This window comes from Denticeps clupeoides, chromosome 16, assembly GCF_900700375.1.
Source record: "Denticeps clupeoides chromosome 16, fDenClu1.1, whole genome shotgun sequence".
Lineage (NCBI taxonomy): Eukaryota > Metazoa > Chordata > Actinopteri > Clupeiformes > Denticipitidae > Denticeps > Denticeps clupeoides.
In genome coordinates this window covers 312,039-335,105 of record NC_041722.1, presented here as the reverse complement: position 1 = coordinate 335,105, position 23,067 = coordinate 312,039, and the positions used below count along the sequence as shown (strand labels likewise).

Sequence of the window (23,067 nt, the reverse complement as noted above, 5' to 3'; positions counted from 1 at the left end):
CGGAGTTGGTGGTCCATGTCTCGTTGATTCTGAGTGGTGTGTGGATGGAGTCGGTCTTCCTCCTGAAATTGGGTTGTTCTCACTGCACCAGACAGCCAGTTGCTGGACTTCAGCTCTGTATGCCAACCACGATCATGTATCAGCAATCTTGATGAGATGGTTGGAGCTGTGCATGGCCGGGCAGTCGAGGGGCAGCAGAGTAAACAGCCCTGTTTTGCCATGCAGATGGATTGAGTTTCGCTGACAGAAAGTCCAGGATTTGTGTTATTTAATATTTAATTACATTTGAAGTGCTGTACTGATGAGGACTTTCCTGTTTCGGTCATGTAATTCTCTGCAGAGAAACAGAAGGAAAGTTGTCTGTGTGTGTATGAGAGCATGTTTGTGTTCACCAGACGGTGGCAGGTGGCCTTCGTGACACACTAAGCATGATATGTAACAGGTGTGCAGGTAATGCAGGGGGTGCAGGCCTCCTACTGTCCCTGTCCATCTGCATGATCCCCCACTCTTCACCTCCACCAACAATCTCCAGCCAGGGGTCAGAATCTCCCTCTCAGACTTGTGGTTTCCATCTGCCCAGCCTGTCCCCTACAGGCTTGCGGCCGGACGCATCATGCTGGCTCTGCAATGTGTCCCTCTATCACACATCCACTCTGTACTGCTGTGGGAAAGCAGACTTCATGATGGTTGATGATGGTATTCTTTAACTTTGTGTCCATGGATTCATATTACCTATAAATCACTTAATGGTCTCACCCCGCAGTACCTGAGTGACCTTTTAGTTATTTACTTAAGTTTATTCCACCACACCCCCTGTGTTGGAAGGGTGCGGGGTCACTACTGGTACCCAAAGTACAGAAGGTCACAGCTGGGAGCAGATCCTTCTCATATAGCGCTCCGCAGTTGTGGAACGGCTTACCGGTCAGTGTTCGGGACTCTAAACTGAGAACACATCAGTTTTCTCTGGCCTTCTGTTAAAGTCCCAGACACAGCGTCAATTACTAAGTCCACTTTATTACACAGTCACCTAGTCAAGCACAGACAGTGTTAAATTCACCTTAGTTAGGGTTCCGGGCCACTGTTGCACAAATCTATAACCACATATTATCAGTATCAGTCGTATGATGCAACCGTCTGCCGCAGTCCAATGAAGAAACCTGGCAATGAGTTTCTGACAAGACGACCCAGCATGAAATGAACCAAAGGGTTACCCCAGCCACCACCATCTTCAATTGGACTGTCTCATTATAATGGACAAGCAGTGTACACCATGACACTGGACTAAAACCTACTCTGCACTGTCCAGTACCTCCAAACATGGACACATGCTCTGCCTCTGTAGGGCCTGTCAAAGCCCATTGAGACATACTGTATGTGAATATGGGCTATATAATGCCACAAGCTTGGTACATGTATCCTTGGACAGTTTGGCTCATTTCTCTTTGCAGCACCTCTGAAGGATGGGATGTGTCTTTGCACATTTTAAGAGATGTTCAGAGATGTTCAGTCTGATTCAAGTCTGGTATCTGGCTGGGCCGCTCAAGGACATTCACAGAATTGTCCTGAAGCAGCTGCTTTGATATCTTGGCTCTGTGCTTAGCGTCATTGTCCCGCTGAAAGATGAACCGTCACCCCAGTCTTTAAGAGTGCTCTGGAGTAGATTTTCTTCCAGGATGTCTCTGTACATTGCTGCAATCATCATTTCCTCTAACCTGACTAGTCTCCCAGTTCCTGCAGCTGAAAAATATCCCCAAATCATGGTTGTCCCTCTAGAAGGTTCTCCTCTGTCCACTCTGGAGCCTCCCTGACCAAGGACCGTCACCCAGTTTAGGAGGCCTTCCAGCTCTACGTAGAGTCCAGGGGGTTTTGAACTTCTTCCACTTATGGATGATGGAGGCCGCTGTGCTCTTTGGGACCTTCAAAGCAGCAGAATTTTTTCTGTAACCTTCCCCAGATTTGTCCCTCAAGACAATGCTCGACATGACCTGTCAGCTGTGCCTTTCCTGTGCGTTTTCTCCACAGCTTGACTCCAACTAAGCTGCAGAAACAGATCAAGTTTCATGGTAAATGCTGTGAATAGTTATGTGCTTTCTCAGTTTATTTTTATAAATTTGCCAGAACCTCAATTAAACTTTTTTCATTTTGTCATTATGGGGTGTTGTGTATGAAATTCTGAGGAGAAAAAAATAATTTCCATTTTGAAATAAGGTTGCAACATAACAAAATGTGGGAAAAGTGATTTGCTGTGAATACTTTCTTGCACTGTGGATGATTTTTGCCTGTGAATTCCATACAAAATAAGAGTTGATACTGTAGTATTCTGTGGGGCAGGGCCACTGCAGTCAGTGTACTCAATTGTCAGTAAAGACAACTGATATATTTATGAAAAAACAAAAAGCACAATTTGTTGATAAGAAATTGTTAAACATTTTCAGTTCTGGGTATATTGATTTTGGCTTAATTTCCTCTTTTTTATTTATTTTTTTTTATTTGAGTTGGACCATACAATTCAGAATTTGGTACTTTTGTGGCCAACTGTGCTTAAAAATGTTCTATGGGGTGGTCTGAACATTTATACCACCTAAAAGTTGAATAAAAACAACTAATGCTGTTTTGGATTTATGACTAGTTTTTTTTAAGTTGAAGTGAAGTGATTGTCATTGTGAAACACTGCAGCACAGCACACGGTGACACAGTGAAATGTCTCCTCTGTATTTAACCATCATCCTTAGTGAGCAGTGTGTGGGGACAGTGCTTTGCTCAGTGGCATCTCAGTGACACCTTCTGATTACCTTCCTTAACCGCTAGGCCACCTCTGCCCCATTTTTACATCAAGTAATTGAAAGTAACTAACTTTTACTCAAAGTCAATTTTAAAGTAAGTATTTTTTTAGATGGGTACTTTTACTTGAGTAGAATTTAAGCAAAGTAAAGACACTTTTTATTTAATTACATGTTTTCAGTACTCTTTCCACCTCTGTACCTTGCTGGTGTCCTGAAACAATATGTGGACACGTAGGTCTGGACAGCAGGGTCTCTTAGTACACAGCTTAAGACATGTGGTGATTGTGCTTTTCAGTATGTAGCTTTTCATTGGTGATGTTCTCTTCTCTTTACTTTTTGCTTTTTGTTGTACAGTGCCTTATGGCTTACAGTCGAGAGAATACTTACTTACCATGATTTATAAGGCCAAGACACCTTACATTTACATTTACAGCATTTACCAGACGCCCTTATCCAGAGCGACTTACAATCAGTAGTTACAGGGACAGTCCCCCCCTGGAGCAACTTAAGGTTAAGTGTCTTGCTCAGGGACACAATGGTAGTAAGTGGGATTTGAACCTGGGTCCTCTGGATCATCATATTGTAAATAATTTCTTTTTTTGTGAAACATCATTTTGTAGAACTGGCCTTTCTTTTTTACTTTGTTTTGGCAGTTTTGACTCTTGAAATAAAATTTTAATTAAGCATCCCTAGTTGGGAAATCTGCTGCATTCTAGTATCAAATATCAAAGAAGTGTTTTTTTTATGAAGCTCTGAGTGCCACCATGCATATTATCTCAGGTATGTTTGTATTACTGCACTGGGACTATAAGGTCTGTACTGCCCCCATCTGGATATTAATAAGTAATGAAGAGCCCACATGCGAGAAGGTGAGAAACAGCTTTGAAAATATGACTGCATTATGTCACTTGTGGATATTTATTGGTGTCACAACAAAATACACTGTCATCACATCATTTCACTGGTCAAAGTGAACACCTCAACTAAACCTTTAATGTACATTTAAAACAATCTAAACACAATCCAAAATATGCAAAAACACATTCAGAAAACACAAATATTATATTATACCATAGCATTACAATTCAATTATAGAATTATATTGATCTGAAGGTAAATTGGTTTTCTTCAACTGGGACCGGGTTCAAAAGCAGGTTTGTTGAACCTGGCACCAGATCTTGTACTGCATCATGTCTTAGTGTCCTGCAAAGAAAATACCCTCTATGTCCAAAACCACAAATATATGATCTATATGAATTGTAGACAGCATCATTATTTTTAGTTACATTCAGTTGACAATCTCAATACCATTTAAAACAGGGGGTTTATGTTGTAAAACGTTTAATCCAAGACTTTATTCTAAGCATTGTATATTGATATACTCTTTACTGGAGGTACAAGGAAGAATATAAAACGGACAATATTTAAATATTTACAGAAAAAGGAAAATAACTTCAGCCAAACAGGAGAGTAAAGCATGGTCACCAAAACACCTGAGAAAACGTCCATAACAGAACACGTTCCTCCAGAAGGATGTCGAGTGTGTGTTTGTGTTCAAGGCTCAAGCACCATTCTGATACACACACACCATCTTGGCCACTGCTAGGTCCTTTGGAAAGCGCTTTGGGTAGCGCTGGAGGCTGCAGTTGCTGCGGCGTCCTGGAAGGTTCTGTTGGTGAGGACACCATGGGAGAACTCCTCCTGTGCCTTCTGGAAGCTTGCTCCAGTTCTCCGGTACTTCCCATGGACCTGGAAAAATAACCATCTTGAATAAAATCGGCACAGATTTATATAGATTTAAGCATGTTATGTTTAATTAACCAGTTCTTTATAATTATTCACACATTATTCTTCTACAGTGTATCACATTCACTAGTTGCCATACATTTGAAAGGAGGAGAAAGAGAGGCGATGAGATGCTGGCTGCATCATTACACCACAAATATGCACACGCACAACAATAATGTACCATACACATCATAATTATTCATGCACAGTATAACAATAGGCCTATTCAGTTATATAACACTATTATTACTGATTTGAAACAATGAAGGTGAATAAAACAGAGGGTTTTTTACTGTACCATTTTTAGTAAGATGATGGAGAGCACAACCAAGACCGTGAAGAAACAGGCCGACACCATCATAAAAACCCCAACAGCAATGCTGGAATTGAGCGCAGCGAGGGCAGTGATCCAACCACTGCAAAAGAAATAGATGAATATTCTCAGGAAACTTCTCCTAAAGCTATTTTACCAGACCTCATCTGAATGTACCAGAAAGAGGTTCATATTAAGTCTCTTATACCAGGGACATGATGATACCTTGCTTTGAATTGAACACAATGGACATTTGACTCAAATACATTTTCTTCTAGCGAATTTGTCAAATGAACAATAGTAAGAAAGTGCTGGTTCACTGAGCTACAGACTGAACAAATGGTAGTGTACAGAGCCCCTAAAGAACTGGGAAAGAATGATCATGTGCACAAGATTTTTTAAATAATATTATCTAAATTCAATTACATAGGGTGGTAGTAGCCTAGTGGTAACACACTCGTCTATGAACCAGAAGACCCAGGTTCAAACCCCACTTACTACCATCATGTCCCTGAGCAAGACACTTAACCCTGAGTGTCTCCAGGTAGACTGTCCCTGTAACTACTGATTGTAAGTCACTCTGGATAAGGACATCTGGTAAATGCTCTAAATGAAAATCTCCAAAAACTTAAGACAGCTCATGAAGGAGAGGACTTATATCTTAATTTTGGAATGTCATATAATGAAATTTTTGCTGTTGTTGCACATAGACACTACAATTGTGAACCTTCATTGGTCTCACGATTCAATTGGATTCGAATGATAGACATGCATCATTGTCACATTGATTGATGTTGCCGTTTTCAAATACGAGAGTTAAGGTCTCATACACCTGTGAGGACATTTTAATTTGCTACAATGAGCAGAAAAATATAATGTCCCCATCTCATGTACAAGCGGTTATCAACATTTACCCGGAGTATACTAAATAGAAAGAGAGATTTTCTCTTTCTTCCCAGTGGCCTCCTTTCTCTGTTTACTTTACTTCAGAGTAAAACCCATTAAAACCTGAAGCCACAAACGCCAGAAAAACACCTGGTTCAGAAGTCCGTGGTGTCAGGTGACTGTTTTTCTGCTTGAATTTCTAAACTCCTGGTAAGATGATAATGTCGACACTCAGAGACTGTTACGATCAGCTTTACCTCCATTCCTGCTTCGTGAGTGTGTTTCGAAGTGTCAGAACAAACACTCGCCGGCTTGAATTCAGAATTGTCCACATCTGAATTGAGTATATGATTCATTTCACCACACCTACTAGACCCAGGATTCTAATCAGTCGGACTCAGTTTCTACACATACTGAAAAATAGCAGGCTCAGTCGAAGCGAGGACTGCGCAGACTTAGGTCCAAGAACAATTACAAGGTCCAGGGAAAAAGCAGGGTAGTAAATATATGTTCACAAAGTGCAGAGAAAATTGCAAAAAAAAAGTTAGAATCATATTAGCAGAGTTTGATTCTGAGGGGTCAGTATACAGAGACTCACAGGAGACAGTCCTTCTCAAAGGGACCTAATTACATTTGACGGAGTCTCATGAAAAATAATTTGTCAAAACAAACAGTGACCCCTCAGACTGGGGTACAGAACTTGTGCGGAGAGGATAATAATGTCAACTTTTTTTTGTAAAGGTTTTTTTGGGAGAGCGTAATCCGGGTTGGGGGCTCCTTCTTGGAGAAGCGACAGGGCTGGTCCTCCAGGTAACTGGTAGGGAGGGCAGGCCTAGCGTGTCCCCCAGATGGGGCCATCCAAGACGTGAAAAGTGTAGGAAGAGGGCCTAGGAGGGGTCCCACGAAGCCCCCGTACCTCCAGGGGAGAGAAGCGGGGAGAAGGACTGTGTGTCTCTTGCTGCTCTAGAGGAAGGGACATGCAGGAGCAGGAGAACTGGTTTGGGACTGCTGCCCTGTAAGACACAGGGAGGGATGCTGGGGCCTGCAGGAGCACTGTAGTAGGGGCTCTGTAGGGGCTCTGAAGAACTTCCCCTGTACAAAGCACTGAACTACGCGTGCTTACATGATATTCTTTGTGAGGAGTTTTTCCTCACAGTTTGAAGACAAGAAACGCAGAGCTGGTCAATGTTCTTGTCATTAGTTTTCTTACTTTTCATGTTGCTTCTGCTCCTGGTGAATGTCCCATCTCCAACGGTAGCTAGCGGATGCGTTTCAAATGACCACGCAATACGTATACTGAAACACCGACTTGCAGATTATGCCAGTAACCATGACGATTGTGTGTGAAGAATTCCCATGTGTGTCTGACACCTTCTGCTGCAATGTATGTCTATCCCCGATATCACACTTTTTACAAAGTGACTATAATAATTGGTTAAGTCTAGAAATGTATGTCAGTGTGAGAGCCAATCAGAGGCAGAGATTGCATTGTTGCTGATGTTGATGCATCGACTGTATAGTCGTGCATGTGTTCCAGGCGGCAGCAGGAGAGCGCCATGGAGCAGCTGAGTGGTTCCTTGCTTCTCATGAGCTTTCTGTTGGCATAATATATCATCAGCTATAAACTGCTGCCCTGTCTGGTATTCCAGGTGACATCGTGGAGGACAAAAATGATCTCATTTGAAGAAAAGACCTGAATTGCTCCTGAGCCCACTGCCTGCACTGCCACACAGACACACAGACAGACAGCTGTCACTTACCTGTTTCCCCATCTGGGAATGCCTACAGTCTGGATGATGTAAACAGCCAACTGGAAGGAGAAGATGAAGAAGAAGAAGAAGAAACTGAAGGAGCTGTCAGACCTGATAACGAGAGATGGGATGAACAGGAAGCATTTTTTTTTGTAGTGACAGTGAAAATATGAAAAATGAGTTTTCCATGAGACCAACCTGAAAGCCTTGTAGACGGGTCGGTACCAGCAGATGAAGGCTACAGGACTGAAGAGGATGAACCAGAGAATGGACAAGCCGAAGTCCACGCCAGCCGTGGTGCTGGTCAGGAAGTAGGCAAGACAGGCCAGCATGTTCAGGAACAAGGTGGCACAGTGGTCTGCAGAACCAGAGCAGAGTCCATGACCCTCACGGTCCTAATCTACCGACTGGCGGCATGTGAATAGAAAACGCTGCAGTATATTCCATCCACAAGGATATTAGGTGCTAGCAGCCACGTTCCACGGGTGCTGGATTCAACACCAGGTCAGTGTTTGCTTAGTCTGCTCCCAGACATGAAGATGGAAACATCATCGACCCACGCATGCTGCTTTACAATACAACCTTGTACCTTGTAATAAACCGAGAGATATGGAGACTGTAGAGTCTCACTGGGGAGGATAAGCAGTCATGAACCAGTTGTGAACTGGTCGTGTAGGTTTAACAGTGAATGAATCGTTCTTTGTAGCTTCTGACATTTGATTGAGCCAGTGGAGACCTACACATCCAGAGGTAGTACATCATCTTGCAGACCCGCTGGTACTCCAGAGGTATCTCTTCACCGAAGTCTTGGTAGAAGCACGGCTTTATTGGCAGGAATTTCGGTAGCGGTGGCCAGTTGTTCTCCTTGCCTTTGAAAACAGAAGCTCCCAGTTAAGGCGTGACTCTTTGTCAGTTGTCCTGCCCTGTATGATGTGGAGAAGTGGGACAAACCCATGGGAGCTCCTCTGTCCTGCAGTTCCCGCTCCTTCCTCTCCAGCTCGGCCGCCTTCCTCTCCAGCTCGGCCTGCTGCTTCAGAAGCTCGGCCTGCGCTGCTGCCGCCCTGGCCTGGAACAAGCATCACGGCATCTCGCTTTTTAGGCTTTATTTCTGGATGAAAACGTATCCCATCTCACTGGGAAGCAGTTAACATGATAAATAAAGACAGTAGGTCCTGTTCCTACTTTCAGTCATTTTATCAGCAGGTCAACTGACCTGAGGACTGGGCTCCGTACTGGTGTGCAGCACGGCGGGCTGGGAAGACGCGTCGGACAGGGGGACGGTCCGTCCACTCAGGCCACCCTAGCATCAGGCCGCTGGGTCAGCACCTTCTCCACGTTTGTATGAACAGAACTGGATTTTTCTCACTCACCACTCCGGCTGAGAAGGGGTTGTACTCGGCCATGCCCTCCATGACAGTGCTGGTGGCCTGGGTGACCGAGGGGTCCTGTCACGGTCATCAGAAAGGTGTGACGTGTTAGGTTACTGCATGACATTTTTTGGTTTTGGTAAAGGAATAAGACGCAGAACACTAAAGTCTAGTAGCAACTGGCATCACATATAATGTATTTCCTGTCCCCGAGAAACTGACACCTGAACCGATCCGACCGGTTCCAGCGCAGCAGGCCGAGCCGAGCCGAGCCGATCCAAACCGAAGAAACGTTCTGACCTGAAACGGGTTGACATCGTCAGCTTCGACAAAGGGATTGTGTTCGAGTCCCGACATCTCCTGTGGCCGGTGAAGCGCGTCGCGACCTTCTCCTGTGGCGACTGCGCAGGTGTGAAGGTGGCCGCGTCGCGCGTCACGCAGGTAACAGATCCAGTCGCGCTAGCCATGTTGCCAGGTCTGCGTGACGAACCTAAACCACGCCACATCAAACTGTAGCGATCCTGACGCTCGGTTTGGTGTCAGAACTACATCTAGTTCAAATATTGCTTACTTTTTATATGAATAATTAATACCGCGCGGTCAAATTAATTAATGAAACGCAAAACTGCAACCAAGAGGTGAACCTGGCAACATAGGACACCTGTGAGCATCAGGACGGTGATGCTTTACATCAAGGAGGAACTCATACTTTCTGCATCTTGTTTTATTGCTTCCTATTGTGACACCATGGCGGGTAATGTACGTTAGTCACCTCATGATTTAGATCAGTAGTTATCTAAACCAAACATATATTTATTAGGAATAACTTCCCTCTCTGACGTCCCATGCCCTTCCCCATCGGAAGCTGGGATGGATGGAATGTTGCCACACCCGGTGACTGGTGTGCAGTAATCTTGACAATCTGCCTGTTCAGGTTTGAGGAGTTGACTGCATTCATCTCTTTTTCAGTTCCTGAAGGCCTGAAAAACTGGCTTGAGGAACACAGTGTAGTGTATAGAATAAAAAGTCCACACATCAATAAAAAGAGCTCATGTTAAACATGCAACCAAACCTGTAAAAAACATTGAAATAAATAAATAGAAGGGTTTATAATAAAGATCACTTACACTGAAACCAAACAAAATAAACTCACTCTCACACACACACACACACACAGACAGTGGGTACAGAAAGTGTCACACTTTGGTGTGACACTCAAATATTGAATCAAGTTCTGTCCATTTCTTCTGATCATCCTTGAGATGGTTCTACATCTTCATTTGAGTCCAGCTGTGCTTCATTATACTGGTTGGACTTGATTAGGAAGCCACACCCCCGTATATATAACACCTTACAGCTCACAATGCACATCAGAGCAAATGAGAATCATGAGGTCAAAGAACTCAGAGACAGAATTGTAGCAAGGTACAGATCTGGCCAAGGTTACAAAAAAATCCTGCTCCACTTAAGCACAATGGATTCATAATCTTTAAATGGAAGATGTTTGGGGTGACCAGAACCCTTTCTAGAGCTGGCCGCCCGGCCAAACTGAGCTATCAGGGGTGACGAACCCTAACCCTGAGAGGCAGTCCGGAGATAGGAGGAAGTCCACCATCACTGCAGACCTCCATCAGTCGGGGCTTTATCAAGATAAAACTTTTTGGCCTTAAGTCAAAGCTGTATGTGTGGAGAAAACCAGGCACTGCTCATCACCTGTCCACTACAGTCCCAACAGTGACGCATGGTGGTGGCAGCATCATGCTGTGGGGTGTTTTGCTGCTGCAGGGACAGGACAATGCGTTGCAATCAAGGGAAAGATGAATGCAAAGTACAGGGATATCCTGGATGAAAACTTTCTCCAGAGTGGATCTGCAAGGAGGAATGGCAGAGGTTCCCCAAACCCAGGTGTGTAAAACGTAAAAGACCCATGACTGTATTAGACCAAAGGGGTACTTCCCCTTATTACACCTCGCACTGCACCTCGTCTACTCCGAGCCTCTAGTACAGCTCGCCTGGTCCCTCCATCTCTGAAGGTAAAAGGAAGACGTTCATCTAGACTCTTCTCCGTCTTGGCCCCTCGGTGGTGGAATGAACTTCCCCTCGAGGTCAGAACATCTCAGTCACTGAGCACCTTCACACGGCAGCTCAAGACCTTCCTCTTTAAAGAATATTTAGATTAAATTGGAATTTTCTTGTTGTCGAACTTTGTGTACAGAATCTACAACAGAGTGAATAAAAAGATTGTATTCATAGTTGGGGTCCTAGTGAACCGGAATTGATCTCTTCATCGATGGTAACTTGAAAGCACGTTGTAAGTCGCTCTGGATAAGGGCGTCTGCCAAATGCCGTAAATGTAAATGTACTTCTACTAAATACTGAATATTTCAGTTTTTTGATAATAAATCTGAAAAAATGTCAATACGCCAATATGGGTTGCTGTGTGTAATTAATGAGGAAAAAAGAACTTAAATAATTTAAGCAAATAGCTGCAATATAACAAAGGGTGAAAAATTAAAGGGGTCTGAATATGTTCCATACCCACAGTATTTACATATATATTATACAGTATTATTATATATATATGTATATTATTGTGAGACACTTAGTGGATGTTGTGTGTGTGTGTGTATATATATATGGTGTTTGTTTCACTTCAGACATTTTTTAAGGGAGCCAATTGTATTGGGGTGATAGACACACCTCATTTTGTGTGTCTCAGGTGTGTACAGGTGTGCCTTATATTGGGGCCAATACCAAGAGACAAGCTTTCTCAATGTGGCATCAATTTGATCATTCTGTGGATATAAAAAGCTGCTATTATCAGTAAGTCATTCCAAATTCATCATTCAAACAGCCATAAACACACAACGTCACTTAACGGACAAGTACTGTCACCTGGCCATTGCACGTCTTGGGGTCGGTGGCAGGCAGTCAGATGTTGCTCGTAAACTTGGAGCGTCTTAGAGTGTCATCAGCACACTTGCATCAAGACAGAGAACTACTCGCAGCGTTCATGACAGACCCAGGAATGGAGCCCCAGCAGTGACAGACCATAATGATGACTAAGGACCTATGCACTCAGACATCGTTATGCAACTTCTACACAGCTACAGGCCTGTTTAAGAGATGCGTTCACCACCATGAACATTTGCAGTGGGCACAAGACCATGTGACCACGTTCTTACCTCAGGGACATCATAGAACACATCATCATCGTTCATGGATAATATAATAATGCTCCATCACATCGTGGCAGAATTGTCACATCTCGACTTCATATGGTGTGGCCCTCAATGTCCCCTGACCTGAACCCCATAGAGCATGTCTGGGACCAGTTGAAGCAGAGACTGTATGATCGTACCCCACCCCACATGACCTGGCAGAACAACAGCATGAGACGTGGCTGTCAAATGGTGGAAACACCTGCTACTGACTGTCAATTTTTGTTATTTGGGGCTATTCCTGTTATTGTCTAAAATTTGGGGGTAATAAATATTAAACTAATGAATGGTGTTTCTTATTATAGTAATATCAAACTGAACTTATTTTAATAAAGTTCAGAGCAAATAGGAAAAGTAAATAACACCATCCCTAACTTATTGTGAGTAGTGTATACCAGACTGAGTTTCAAGGAACAAATTGTGGGACTGCAACAGCCAGGACCTGCCAACAGTGGCATTCTATTTTATTATATTATGTATTAAATATACTTAAATCTGGGGTGTTAAAAAGTATTAAAATACTTTTCTCCACTTCATGGAAACCACACGCCCTTAGCCGGAGTAATCACAGGGACAGTCTCCCTGGAGCGTAAGTGGCAATAAGGGGGACTGTCCCTTACTACCGCACAACCCAGGCACCACCTCACGACTCTGTCTGCCACTGCAGTTCGGTCACTGATGGACCTGGCTACCGTAGAAAAAAAAGAGACACAGAACCATTCCAGTTTCGTTCCAGCCATGATTTTATTGTTCTGACTGGCGCATTACAGCCTGCATCAGGAGTGCTTCCTCTCGCATCTGCAAAGAAGCCTATTTTAAAGGGGGGTTATTTAGTTCTTTTCTTGTTTTGGAGAGTGCAGCATGCATATCCTACAGGCCTGAGAATGCGCTGCTGAGTACAGGATGCTCTCCGCTGTTCCGTGTGGAACATGCAGAATGTCTGACGCCACAAGCTCAACTGGGATCCAGAACAAAGCTGCGAGTCCAAACATCCAAACACCCACGAATTGCTCCGGACAGACACAGTAAAAATTCGCCCCCCTTCATCCGATCACATAAAGCTGAAATATTGATGGTCCCTGGTCCCAACTCACTCAGGCATCGTGGTGTCTGGACAACAGCATTCTAGTCATTATGTGATGCTGAAATAAGATGTGGCACAGATCAATAAATAAAATGATGCCAAGCTTATAGTAATAATAACATGTTTAGTGTTAACACTGACGCTGAGCAGGGAATGGATGATTAGCACATAGGGACGTGAGATGTTAGAAACAGGAATTGTGTGTCATAGACACAGACTGCTGGGATCCCCATCACAACAGACCCGTCACTCTCAGTCGAGACATAACAGTCTCTCTCTCTCTCACACACACACACACACACACACCATTTCACTCTCTTAATCTTTCCAAGTACAAAGGACAAAAGATAAATATTTGAGGTCAATATCCCAGCAGATGCTGGCAATTCTGCGTCTGCATGTTTGAATATGCTAGATAATAAATGTATATATCCATGTTGTGTATTAAATAGGCGTTCGGAGTGATCTCTCCAGGGTCTCCCTCTGCTATTCCAACTCGGCACTTGCAGGAGATTTGTGGCTTGTTTGGCTTGGGTGAGATGAAGGCTGGTGTGACCCTGGCTGGCGGCTCGCCGGATCTGTCTGATACATTTTTGGGGGTTCCCGTCCTTTACACCATGAACTCATTGCTGCCATAGAGCACCAGATGCTGCCTCTGGGGCGACAGGTCTGGTTCCGTCTTGTGGCGGCTGCTGGAATTTGCGGGGGGGGGCATCCTGGCGTCCCGCAGCTTCTGCCGGCCTTTCACCGCACTGAAGGTCCCACGACTGATGAACTGGGCGTGCTCCTCGTACTCCAGCTCGCCGGCGTCCAGGCTGCTGTTGCCTCTGGAGCGGAAGCGAAATCGGCGGCCGGTAGACGTGGATGAGGAGGAGGCGGGGTGGAGTTGGGAGGAGCCAGTGGAGGCGGAGTCTGCAGAGTCCAGGGAGTCTTGCTGCCTCCTCAGTGTGCGTCGGCTCCTGACATCTGACCTTGAGGGCCGGGCCTTGGACAGTGATGCACCTCTCTCTGCGGGAAGAAGGGAGAGGAGAAGTGAGGAAGAAAAAAGCCAAAACCACCCCCCCCCCCCATAAAAATAAATCAATAAATAATTTACAACATTGTTCAATTTGGTTATAAACTCACAATCAGGAATAGAATAATTACTATTACTATTAAAATACTAATACATTTTTACATAATCTAATGTGCAATAACGTGCAACCCACACACTGCATATCAGATATTTATTCTTCCCATATGTATTTAGTGTTGTCACTTGTCACTTTGTAATTCCTTATTGTATTTTTGTATTTTTTGACAATAAAGGCATTCTATTCTATTCAACAGAAGAATAAAGGGTATGTAATAATAAATGATTATTATTTATGATGATATATAAAATGTGGGTGTAAAAGCTGTTCCATATATTGTTATGTATGTGTACACTACATTGGACAATTTGCTAGTCAAGTTTGAATGAGCTGTGACCAATGAAATGTGTCCTCTGTCCGGGGGACGGCACCTCAGTATAATAACTGAAGTCTAATCTCCAACCCACCAGTGAAGTCTGAAGCAGCTCCTTCTGAATCCAGGTTCAGGTTTTCAGAGCTGTCTGCGGTGCCGATCGACGCCTCGGACTCCAGGGTCTCGTCATCTGATGCTTGAGGCTCCAAGCTCAGCATTTCAAACGTCAGATCCTCTCTGTCAGTAAACAGGACAGGTCAGTTCCTGGCAGGAGGGAACAGATGTTGAGAGTAGGGGTGTAGGAAAGGGTGGTAGATGGGTGGTAAGGCTGGTAAATGCGGTAAATGTATGTATTAGGAAAGCCTCACTTCTCCTTCTGTAAACTCTCGATCTGCTCTGTCAGCACCCTCTCCTCCCGCTGCATGGCGGCCTGCTGCTGCTGCTGCTCCTCTCTTTCTCCAGACGCGTCCTCCATGGGCAGCCGCGGACTGACTGGGGGTGAAGGGCCGTGGTAGCTGGTCCTGCTCATGTGCCCCTTCCCCTGCAGGGCGATACATGAAAGTGTGTGTGCTCCAGAAGGGTTGAAACCTGTCTGTGTGTGAGCTTTGTGCAAATTGTGACATGTGGGCCAAAAAAAATGTGTGTATAGGAAAAATGGCAAAGTCTGCGAGAAAGAGAATAATAATTAACAGGCCCTAGCAAACATAATTTAATTTGAAACCAATGGATGTGTGCAGAAGGACTTTATCAAATGCAATATTCAAACCTACTTCAAATTCACGGCTTGTACTCTGAATTTGCAAGAAACTGTTCAGCATTCCAAAAAAATCCTTATAAACACAAGGAACATGTTCACAACATACTGACCTAACTTCATGTGTATGAAACACAATAGAAAGTGCAAAGTGGTACTTTTTCTCTAAGATATATGAATATGATTATGGTGTGTGACTGAATATTTTTGTGGTTTCACAAAAAAAAAAAATCATAATAGGGGACCTTTACATATTCTGACTTTGGTTACTTTCACTTAGAAAGTAACCAAAGTAGTGGGTAGGGGCAGTGGTGGCCTAGCCGTTAAGGAAGCGGCCCCGTAATCAGAAGGTTGTCGGTTCCAATCCCGATCCGCCAAGGTGCCACTGAGCAAAGCACCGTCCCCACACACTGCTCCCCGGGCGCCTGTCATGGTGCCCACTGCTCACTCAGGGTGATGGTTAAAAGCATTTCATTGTGTGCACCGTGTGCTGTGCTGTGTATCACAATGACAATCACTTCACTTCACTTAAAACATCAGAATGAGGAAGTAACGTGTTGTCAGTCATCGTCATTAACTCCTCCCATTTTACAGGATTCAGATTATTCATTTTAGTACATCTGTCCAATTTTTATTAAAACACTTGGCAGACAACATATAAAATAAAATATTGCAATTTGATTATGTTCAGTTTTACTTTCAGCTTAACGTTCTGCCTGAGGGCTGATTCCGATGAGGAATTGGGGCGCAGAAGGCCGATTTGAAAATAATGTGACACGCAAACCATGCATCACGTGAATTATCACTAGAACTCCTTCACTGTCCATCTCCACCATTGTGTAGGGCTTGTCTCTGGCTAGGATGAAATCCGTGTCATAGGTCAGACCCAAACAGGAAGTTAATTTAACACATAAAAAATCATAGCAATCAACTAAATAAATTAAAAAAAATGTTTTTTGATCTTTTAAAGTAATTGAACTGACTTTGGAAAAGTTCTTACCATGGATCTCCTGATCAGGGTCAACCGGCTCTTGGCTTTGTTCTCTGCGAACTCGAGGCTGCTGATGTCCTTCAGCCTGGTCTTGTACTTGATCATCTGCTCAGCGATGATGAGCTCCACGCACCTGTAGATGAGGTAAAGGAGGGTCTTCTGACACACAGCATTGCGATGCCACTCTCCACATTACCTTGCAGAATTATTTTCCAGTTATTCAAACTGCAGCAGCTCAGTCTCAGTCTCGAGATACAGGATGTTTATACGGATTCTGTCTTTTTATTGGCCCCACTTGTACAAATGAAGAAAAAACTTAAAAAAAAAATTTAATTAACATTTAGTTGTCGCCCTTAACCAGTACAACTTACAGTCAGTAGTTTATTCAAATTTATTCAAACACAAATCCCTCATTTAAAAATAAGTATTATTTAAAAAACATGCATTTAATATAACAGGGCGGAGCTTCTCTTTTATAGATTCTAGGTTGGAGAAAGCAGAGAAGGCATCTGAGACTGTCCTTCTTCCCAGAATCCAGAACTTCCAGGGTCCACGGCAGAAACTTGATTTGGTGGTCAGTTAACCCTTATGTTTCAGATGCAGTGACGACTGAGTTTTACTTCCTGCTGGAGCTTTTAGGTTTTAAAATTGATATTTATATGAATCCATGATTCCATATATATTAACAAAACAGCCCAACAACATCACAGAACCTCCTCCATATCTGCCTGTTAGCGTTGGGTTCTCAACAAGATTTCATTGGAAATTCAGTAACACTAATTTACATAAAAAATGTCACCTCATTTTTGATGCTTTCTTTGCATGAATTAGTTTCAGTCTAAGATTTGCTCTAAAGCCTTTTTGCACCTTTTTAATAATATTGATAATATTGAATATCAATTCAATATTGATTGTGTTTCCCTAGTGGGCCAGAGCTGTGTGCCATGCTAACCACGACTGACTGCAGCCCTGGGGGCGCGGCGGGGGTCTGGCTATTGAAATGGTGGGCCGTACGCTGTGGTCTTGCTGATGTCCTGGACACTCAGCAGCGGGTCAGTGGTATCGGGACAGCGCAGGATGCACGGGGCAAAGACGATGGCCAGGGCGTTGGCAGACATGCGATTGGTCTCCACCTGAAGGGCAATCCTGGACAAAACCACAAGCAGAGCGGCAGTTCAGTACATCCTGGTCATTCATGCATGATATTGCATCTAGATACATATCCAAATGTTGTACCTGACCAGGTGGAAAATAAGGCGTTCCAGTGTGTTGAGGTGAGTCCGGCTCAGCTGATCAATGATGCCATAAACAGCCCGAACTGCTTCCTTCCTATCCTGAAGGCCTGGAAGACACACTGAACCGGATGAGTGGCAATGGAAAGGTCCTCTGTTATATAATATTTCTGTCTGTCTGTTACAGAGGATACTCTTGTTCCTGAGAGATCTTCATGCATGGTGGGGATGAAAACTGCCTACCCAGAGCGCGAAGAAAGTCCTCATACAGCTCGAAGCTCATGAGTGGATTGGGCAGGTCGCGCAGCCACTGCTTGAACACGCTGGCAATGACATGGATGTTGAAATCGTCCAGATTCACGTTGTCCACATCTGTGCCGGAGGAACCGCAGCATGAGTGAATGCTGTAGACCGACGCGTCCGCATTTGCTGACGCTGTAAACATGCAGCTACGCACCAGTGTCCAGCGCCTGCTTCAGCTCTTTCACTTTATTGGTGGAGCCTGACTTCCTGTAGATGCCCTCGGTGTAAAGGCCATGCATTTCAATGTAGTTGATGAGTTTCTCCACCACCAGGGGCACCAGTCGCTCGTCGCTGGTCAGTCGGGACACGTCCACTCCGAACTGCCTCGAGGACAACTCTGCATCAAACTGAATTCAGAAAGTGCAGAAGACATGTGTAAGAAATGAATAATGTCATTTGTGGTGTAATTGTGAGATAAGGACTGAGTTTTTACCTTCTTGCTGCATTTGGTGTTGGTCTTGGCACAGCACTTTCTGTGGCAGGCGTAGCGACACACTACACACGATACGGACATGTCTATGAGCCTCATCTTACAAGCCGAGAACTAAAATCAGCTTAAACACACATTCCACACAAGAAAAAAAAAGTGAACTAGGACCTCTCCTGTTCAAGACACTAAACGTCCCCTAAAAGTCTTTTGTTCTGATCCAAGGCAGTTGAGTGGAAACATCCTGCCTGGTTTAAGCAGAGGGGGAAAAAGGCAAAAAAGAAGGAAGCCACGTTGTTCTAAACGGAGGAGAATGGCCTTAAGAAAGCGGCTCAAGTAAACAATCTGATTATGTGGCAGAATTGGAGGCGGGCTCTGCAGGAAGAGGGCGGGGAACTCACGTTTACAGACACAGGCTTTGTCCATCATCCAGATGAGAGAGGAGCAGAACTCGCAGTAGGTGGGAATGCTGTATTGGGTGGACTTGAAGACATGGCCATTGAGCTCCTCCACCTAAAAATGGGAGGGACAACAGATGACAACTTTGAAAAGAATGAGTGTGTGTGTTCTAAATCCCCGTTGTTATATAACCTCTGATGACCGTGTGTGTGTGTGTGGTGGGGTGAATGAGTGTCGGTCTGTGCTTGAATGAGTTAGTGAGAGTGTAAGCAATTGAAAGGAGTATTTTTGTACAGTGTTGAGGAGGTAGGTGAAAGACACCTGAATTCTTTAAAAGAAACTAAATAATGGACATGCATGTTTGGTCTGGCAGCGGACATTGATGCAAAGGGGCACACAGGAGGACAGTATCTTGCTCTTAGTATTGCAAGATTGATCAAGATGTGGACAATTGCTAGTCAGGAATAGGTATTTAGGCATTTTTGTTTAATGATGTTAAGTAGTCACTGCACTTACACAATTATCCAGTTTTGGGGCATTTTTAGACAATTGAGGGCTGAGACAATGCTTGCACTTCTTGCTTGTGCTTGCTATTATAAAATGTGTGTGTGTGAAAATAAGAGAATGAGTGACTGAATGTGTGTGTGTGTGTGTGTGTGAATGAGTGAGTGAGTGAGTGAATCAGCGATGTTATTTTGGGTGCAGTTCTACAGTAGGTAAAATCTAATAAAGTCAGCAGGAGGAACTCACAATGTCGCTGTCCTTCTTGTTTCTTTTCTTACGTTCTGTCTTTGGTACCTTAGATAGAACAGTACACACTTGATGTCTAACTTCACATTTACAGTAACTGAAGTATAAACTATAAATACATACTGCCAGCATGGCTGTAAAAAGTACAGAGTTACACATCTGTGCTCATGTCAAGCATACCCGGCTCAGTGTGCTGTGTAGTGGCTTGTACTCAGTCATGAATTCATCCAGGAAGACCTTGAAGGTGTTGACCCACACACCAACGGGCGACTCACTCCAGTCTCTCTGTTCCACACGCATGTTCTTCTCCAAGATTTGCTCAAAAAGTGCATACAGGTCCTTGTAGCGGATGCTCTTTCCATCATCCATCTGGGATATATGCATACACACACATATCATTTTACATGATTTTGGGTGTTTGGGTGGTAGTAGCCTAGTGGGTAACACACTCGCCTATGAACCAGAAGACCCGGGTTCAAATCCCACTTACTACCATCGTGTCCCTGAGCAAGACACTTAACCCTAAGTTGCTCCAGGGAGACTGTCCCTGTAACTACTGATTGTAAACGCTCTGGATAAGGGCGTCTGATAAATGCTGCTGTAAATGTTATCGATGACTCACACACACACACACACACACACACACACACACACACACACACACACACACTATACTTACAGCCAAGGCAGTGGTGTAAGAGTTGAAGATATTCAAGCGGAACTCCTTCAGTGCCCTCTTGAACACAACATCCACCACTGTGTCTTTTTTCCCATCCTCAGTATCCAGGTCATTGATCTGGAAGGACACAAATAACAAACTGTTAAATGTTTAACATGAATATTTTTTGATTTAGGTTCTTTGTAGCATTCCACATACAACTAATTTTTGCATAAAAAACCCAAATCAAATCCATTTTAATGGGTGGTAGTATCCAAGTGGGTGACACACTCACCTATGAACCAGAAGACCCAGGTTCAAACCCCACTTACTACCATCGTGTCCCTGAGCAAGACACTTAACCCTGAGTGTCTCCAGGGGGGACTGTCCCTGTAACTACTGATTGTAAGTTGCTCTGGATAAGGGCGTCTGATAAATGTAATGCTAACCTTATGGATAATCAGTCACATTTATGCAAATGGTCACCAATCATTTACATTTACATTTACAGGGACAGTCCCTCTCTGGAGACACTCAGGGTTAAGTTGCTCAGGGACACGATGGTAGTAAGTGGGATTTGAACCTGGGTCTTCTGGTTAATAGGTGAGTGTGTCACCCACTAGGCTACCACCACCCCACCCCAAGAAAAAGTGCTTGACGTAAACTGGTGAATTGTAGTTATAAATTTGAAGATAATGATTTGCATATGTTAACTTTAAGTAGATATGTAAGTTGTGTAGAGTTAGCATAGCGCCGCTAAGTTCAGGCGACCAAATCTCCTCTTTTCCCCGAACATGTCCGGCCAGGTTAATATCTTGGTATAACGATCACACCAGCTCACTAAAGAAGAGCGCCTGGAGATTAGAATGAAAATGGCAACAACATTCATGAAGTATATCAGTTGGGATTCAGACCTCATCACAGTACTTAGACAGCGCTGGTTAAAGTGACCTCTGATCAGGGTCGCATCTCACTGCTCGTCCTGCTTGTACAGCATGTGATACTATTGATCAAGTTATTCTCCTCGACACATTTGAGAATGTTGTTGGGATCTCATCTCCTGATTCAGGTCATACTTGGACATGACTCATCTTTAGATTGTAAAGTTGAGTTTGGTGTTCCACAAGGTTCTGTCTTAGGTCTATTGCTAGTTAGGTCACGTTATTTATAATCATAGAATTATCTTGCACTGCGATGCCAACAACTTCCTGTAATGCATTACTAGTAGGTGCATGACTCCAGCTAGATCAGAATGCATATAAAGCACATAATGGTCTCGCCTTCCAATACCTAACTGAATCTTTTGTTATTTACAATCTGCCACGCTCTCTGAATTCAAAGAGTACGAAGTACAGAAGATCACAGCTGGGACCTCTTATAGAGCGCCGCAGTTGTGTAACAGCTTGCCGGTCAGTCTCTGTGTTTAAATCTAAACTGAAAACACATCAGTTCACTTGGTTCACAGTCACCTAATCAAGCATAAACAGTGTTCAATTCACTTAAGTTAGGCTGTCGTAGTTAGGGTACCGGGCCACCATTATAATAGTGTACCACCATAACCTCGTATTTCTGTACCAGTTGTACAATGTCACCACCTGCCACTGTTTCTGTTGAATCACTGAATCAAGTGCCCATACCACCTCAGACCACCCAGCACATGGTGATACAATGAAATGTGTCCTCTGGATTTAACCATCACCCTTGGTACACAGTGGGCAGCCATGACAGGCGCCCAGGGAGCAGTGTGTGGGGACGGTGCTTTGCTCTGTGGCACCTCAGTGGCACCATGGCGTTTCGGGACCTTCCGATTACAGGTCCGTTTTCTTGCCCACTAGGCCAAACAAATATATTGTCGTTGCTGTTTTTAGGCTTGTCTGGGTGAATAAACATGCATTCTAAATGCTTCTACATGCATATTTGTGCTGGCAATAAAACGGCGTAAAAAAATGTTCACCCCCCCCAACCCATGTGCAATCTTTGTAAACTCCTGGGAAATTCGTAAATTTCACAAGCAATATAATGTAAAATGAAGATAACACTGCATATATTATATGTCAAAAAAAATTGCGGCTCCAGGTGCTTTCTCGTGGAAACATGGTAAAAATGGCTCTTTGAGGTTGCCGGGCCCTGGACTAGATGAATGCTTTCTTAGTACCTTGAGAGATGGTGGTACCATTCAAGCAGTACTGGAGGATCAGAGAGATCGAGGTGTAGAGTGAGGAGTGATGAGATATCAGAGGTAGGAGGGTGTGACCCTTCCTTTGCTTTGTAGGCAATCTGACAGTAGTCTAGTTTGGAGGTGACCCGAGATTAGAAGTATCTGAGTGGACGGTGTTGATAAAAATGTTGCAGAGAAGGAATCGACATCACTGACAGAGATTAGACATGAGACGTACATGGTTAAAAGTGATGTAGTTCTAGAGACTGGTCTTTTTTTGAGACTTTTTTCCCTTTTTTACATTGTTTCTCAATGGACACTGCCAGCACGACAACAGTCCAAACACGTCATACACATTTGAAAAAATTATAAATTTTTATACATTTTATTTTTATTGCGCGCACGTTTTCTATTGCCCATTTGCGACTGGATGTATGTCGATTTTGTCAAACCACCTTGACTGAGACAGCTGGGAAAATGTCTACATTCACCAGGCACCTGGAGAGAAAGCACCATGAAAACTAATAACAAGATCGTTGTCCAGCTCTGGAGGAAAAACTCCTAAATCTTGTTTCTTCAGGGGGAGATATTTTCTTTTAGTAGTTAGAGTACTACAGAGCCCCTTAAATACCATGAAATGCAAAAAAAAAATATCCTGTGCACACATGTTAGTGAAAGTGAAGTGTGTCAAAAGCAAAATGTGCCTCTGCATTTAACTGTCACCTTGGTGTGTGGGGACCTTCATGGTTTGGAATAA

At 43.8% G+C, this 23,067-nt stretch overlaps 2 protein-coding genes across 5 annotated transcripts in view; both read right to left on the bottom strand.

Moving 5' to 3' along the window:
- Positions 1-3,687: 3,687 nt before the first annotated feature.
- scamp2l (secretory carrier membrane protein 2, like) lies at positions 3,688-9,315 on the bottom strand. The gene is made up of 9 exons (XM_028956374.1): positions 9,188-9,315; positions 8,891-8,965; positions 8,734-8,820; positions 8,472-8,586; positions 8,261-8,389; positions 7,719-7,878; positions 7,530-7,631; positions 4,870-4,987; positions 3,688-4,532 (listed from the first exon to the last, which is right to left on the bottom strand). The coding sequence occupies exons 1-9, from the start codon at positions 9,242-9,244 to the stop codon at positions 4,386-4,388; spliced, it is 990 nt and encodes a 329-aa protein (XP_028812207.1). The 5' UTR covers positions 9,245-9,315; the 3' UTR covers positions 3,688-4,385.
- A 3,518-nt stretch (positions 9,316-12,833) lies between these two features.
- The window catches only part of myo9aa (myosin IXAa), a 64,924-nt gene continuing 54,690 nt past the window's right edge, over positions 12,834-23,067 (bottom strand). For all 4 annotated transcript variants that reach the window (XM_028955845.1, XM_028955848.1, XM_028955847.1 and 1 more), the window contains 13 exons: positions 20,174-20,290; positions 19,675-19,863; positions 19,495-19,542; positions 18,747-18,858; positions 18,352-18,413; positions 18,073-18,265; positions 17,859-17,987; positions 17,620-17,725; positions 17,398-17,529; positions 16,393-16,516; positions 15,007-15,179; positions 14,733-14,875; positions 12,834-14,200 (listed from right to left, as the gene is read on the bottom strand). In XM_028955845.1, the coding sequence (XP_028811678.1) occupies positions 13,803-14,200; positions 14,733-14,875; positions 15,007-15,179; positions 16,393-16,516; positions 17,398-17,529; positions 17,620-17,725; positions 17,859-17,987; positions 18,073-18,265; positions 18,352-18,413; positions 18,747-18,858; positions 19,495-19,542; positions 19,675-19,863; positions 20,174-20,290 (1,926 nt within the window). In that variant the 3' untranslated portion in view covers positions 12,834-13,802. The remainder of the gene's footprint in view (positions 14,201-14,732; positions 14,876-15,006; positions 15,180-16,392; positions 16,517-17,397; positions 17,530-17,619; positions 17,726-17,858; positions 17,988-18,072; positions 18,266-18,351; positions 18,414-18,746; positions 18,859-19,494; positions 19,543-19,674; positions 19,864-20,173; positions 20,291-23,067) is intronic.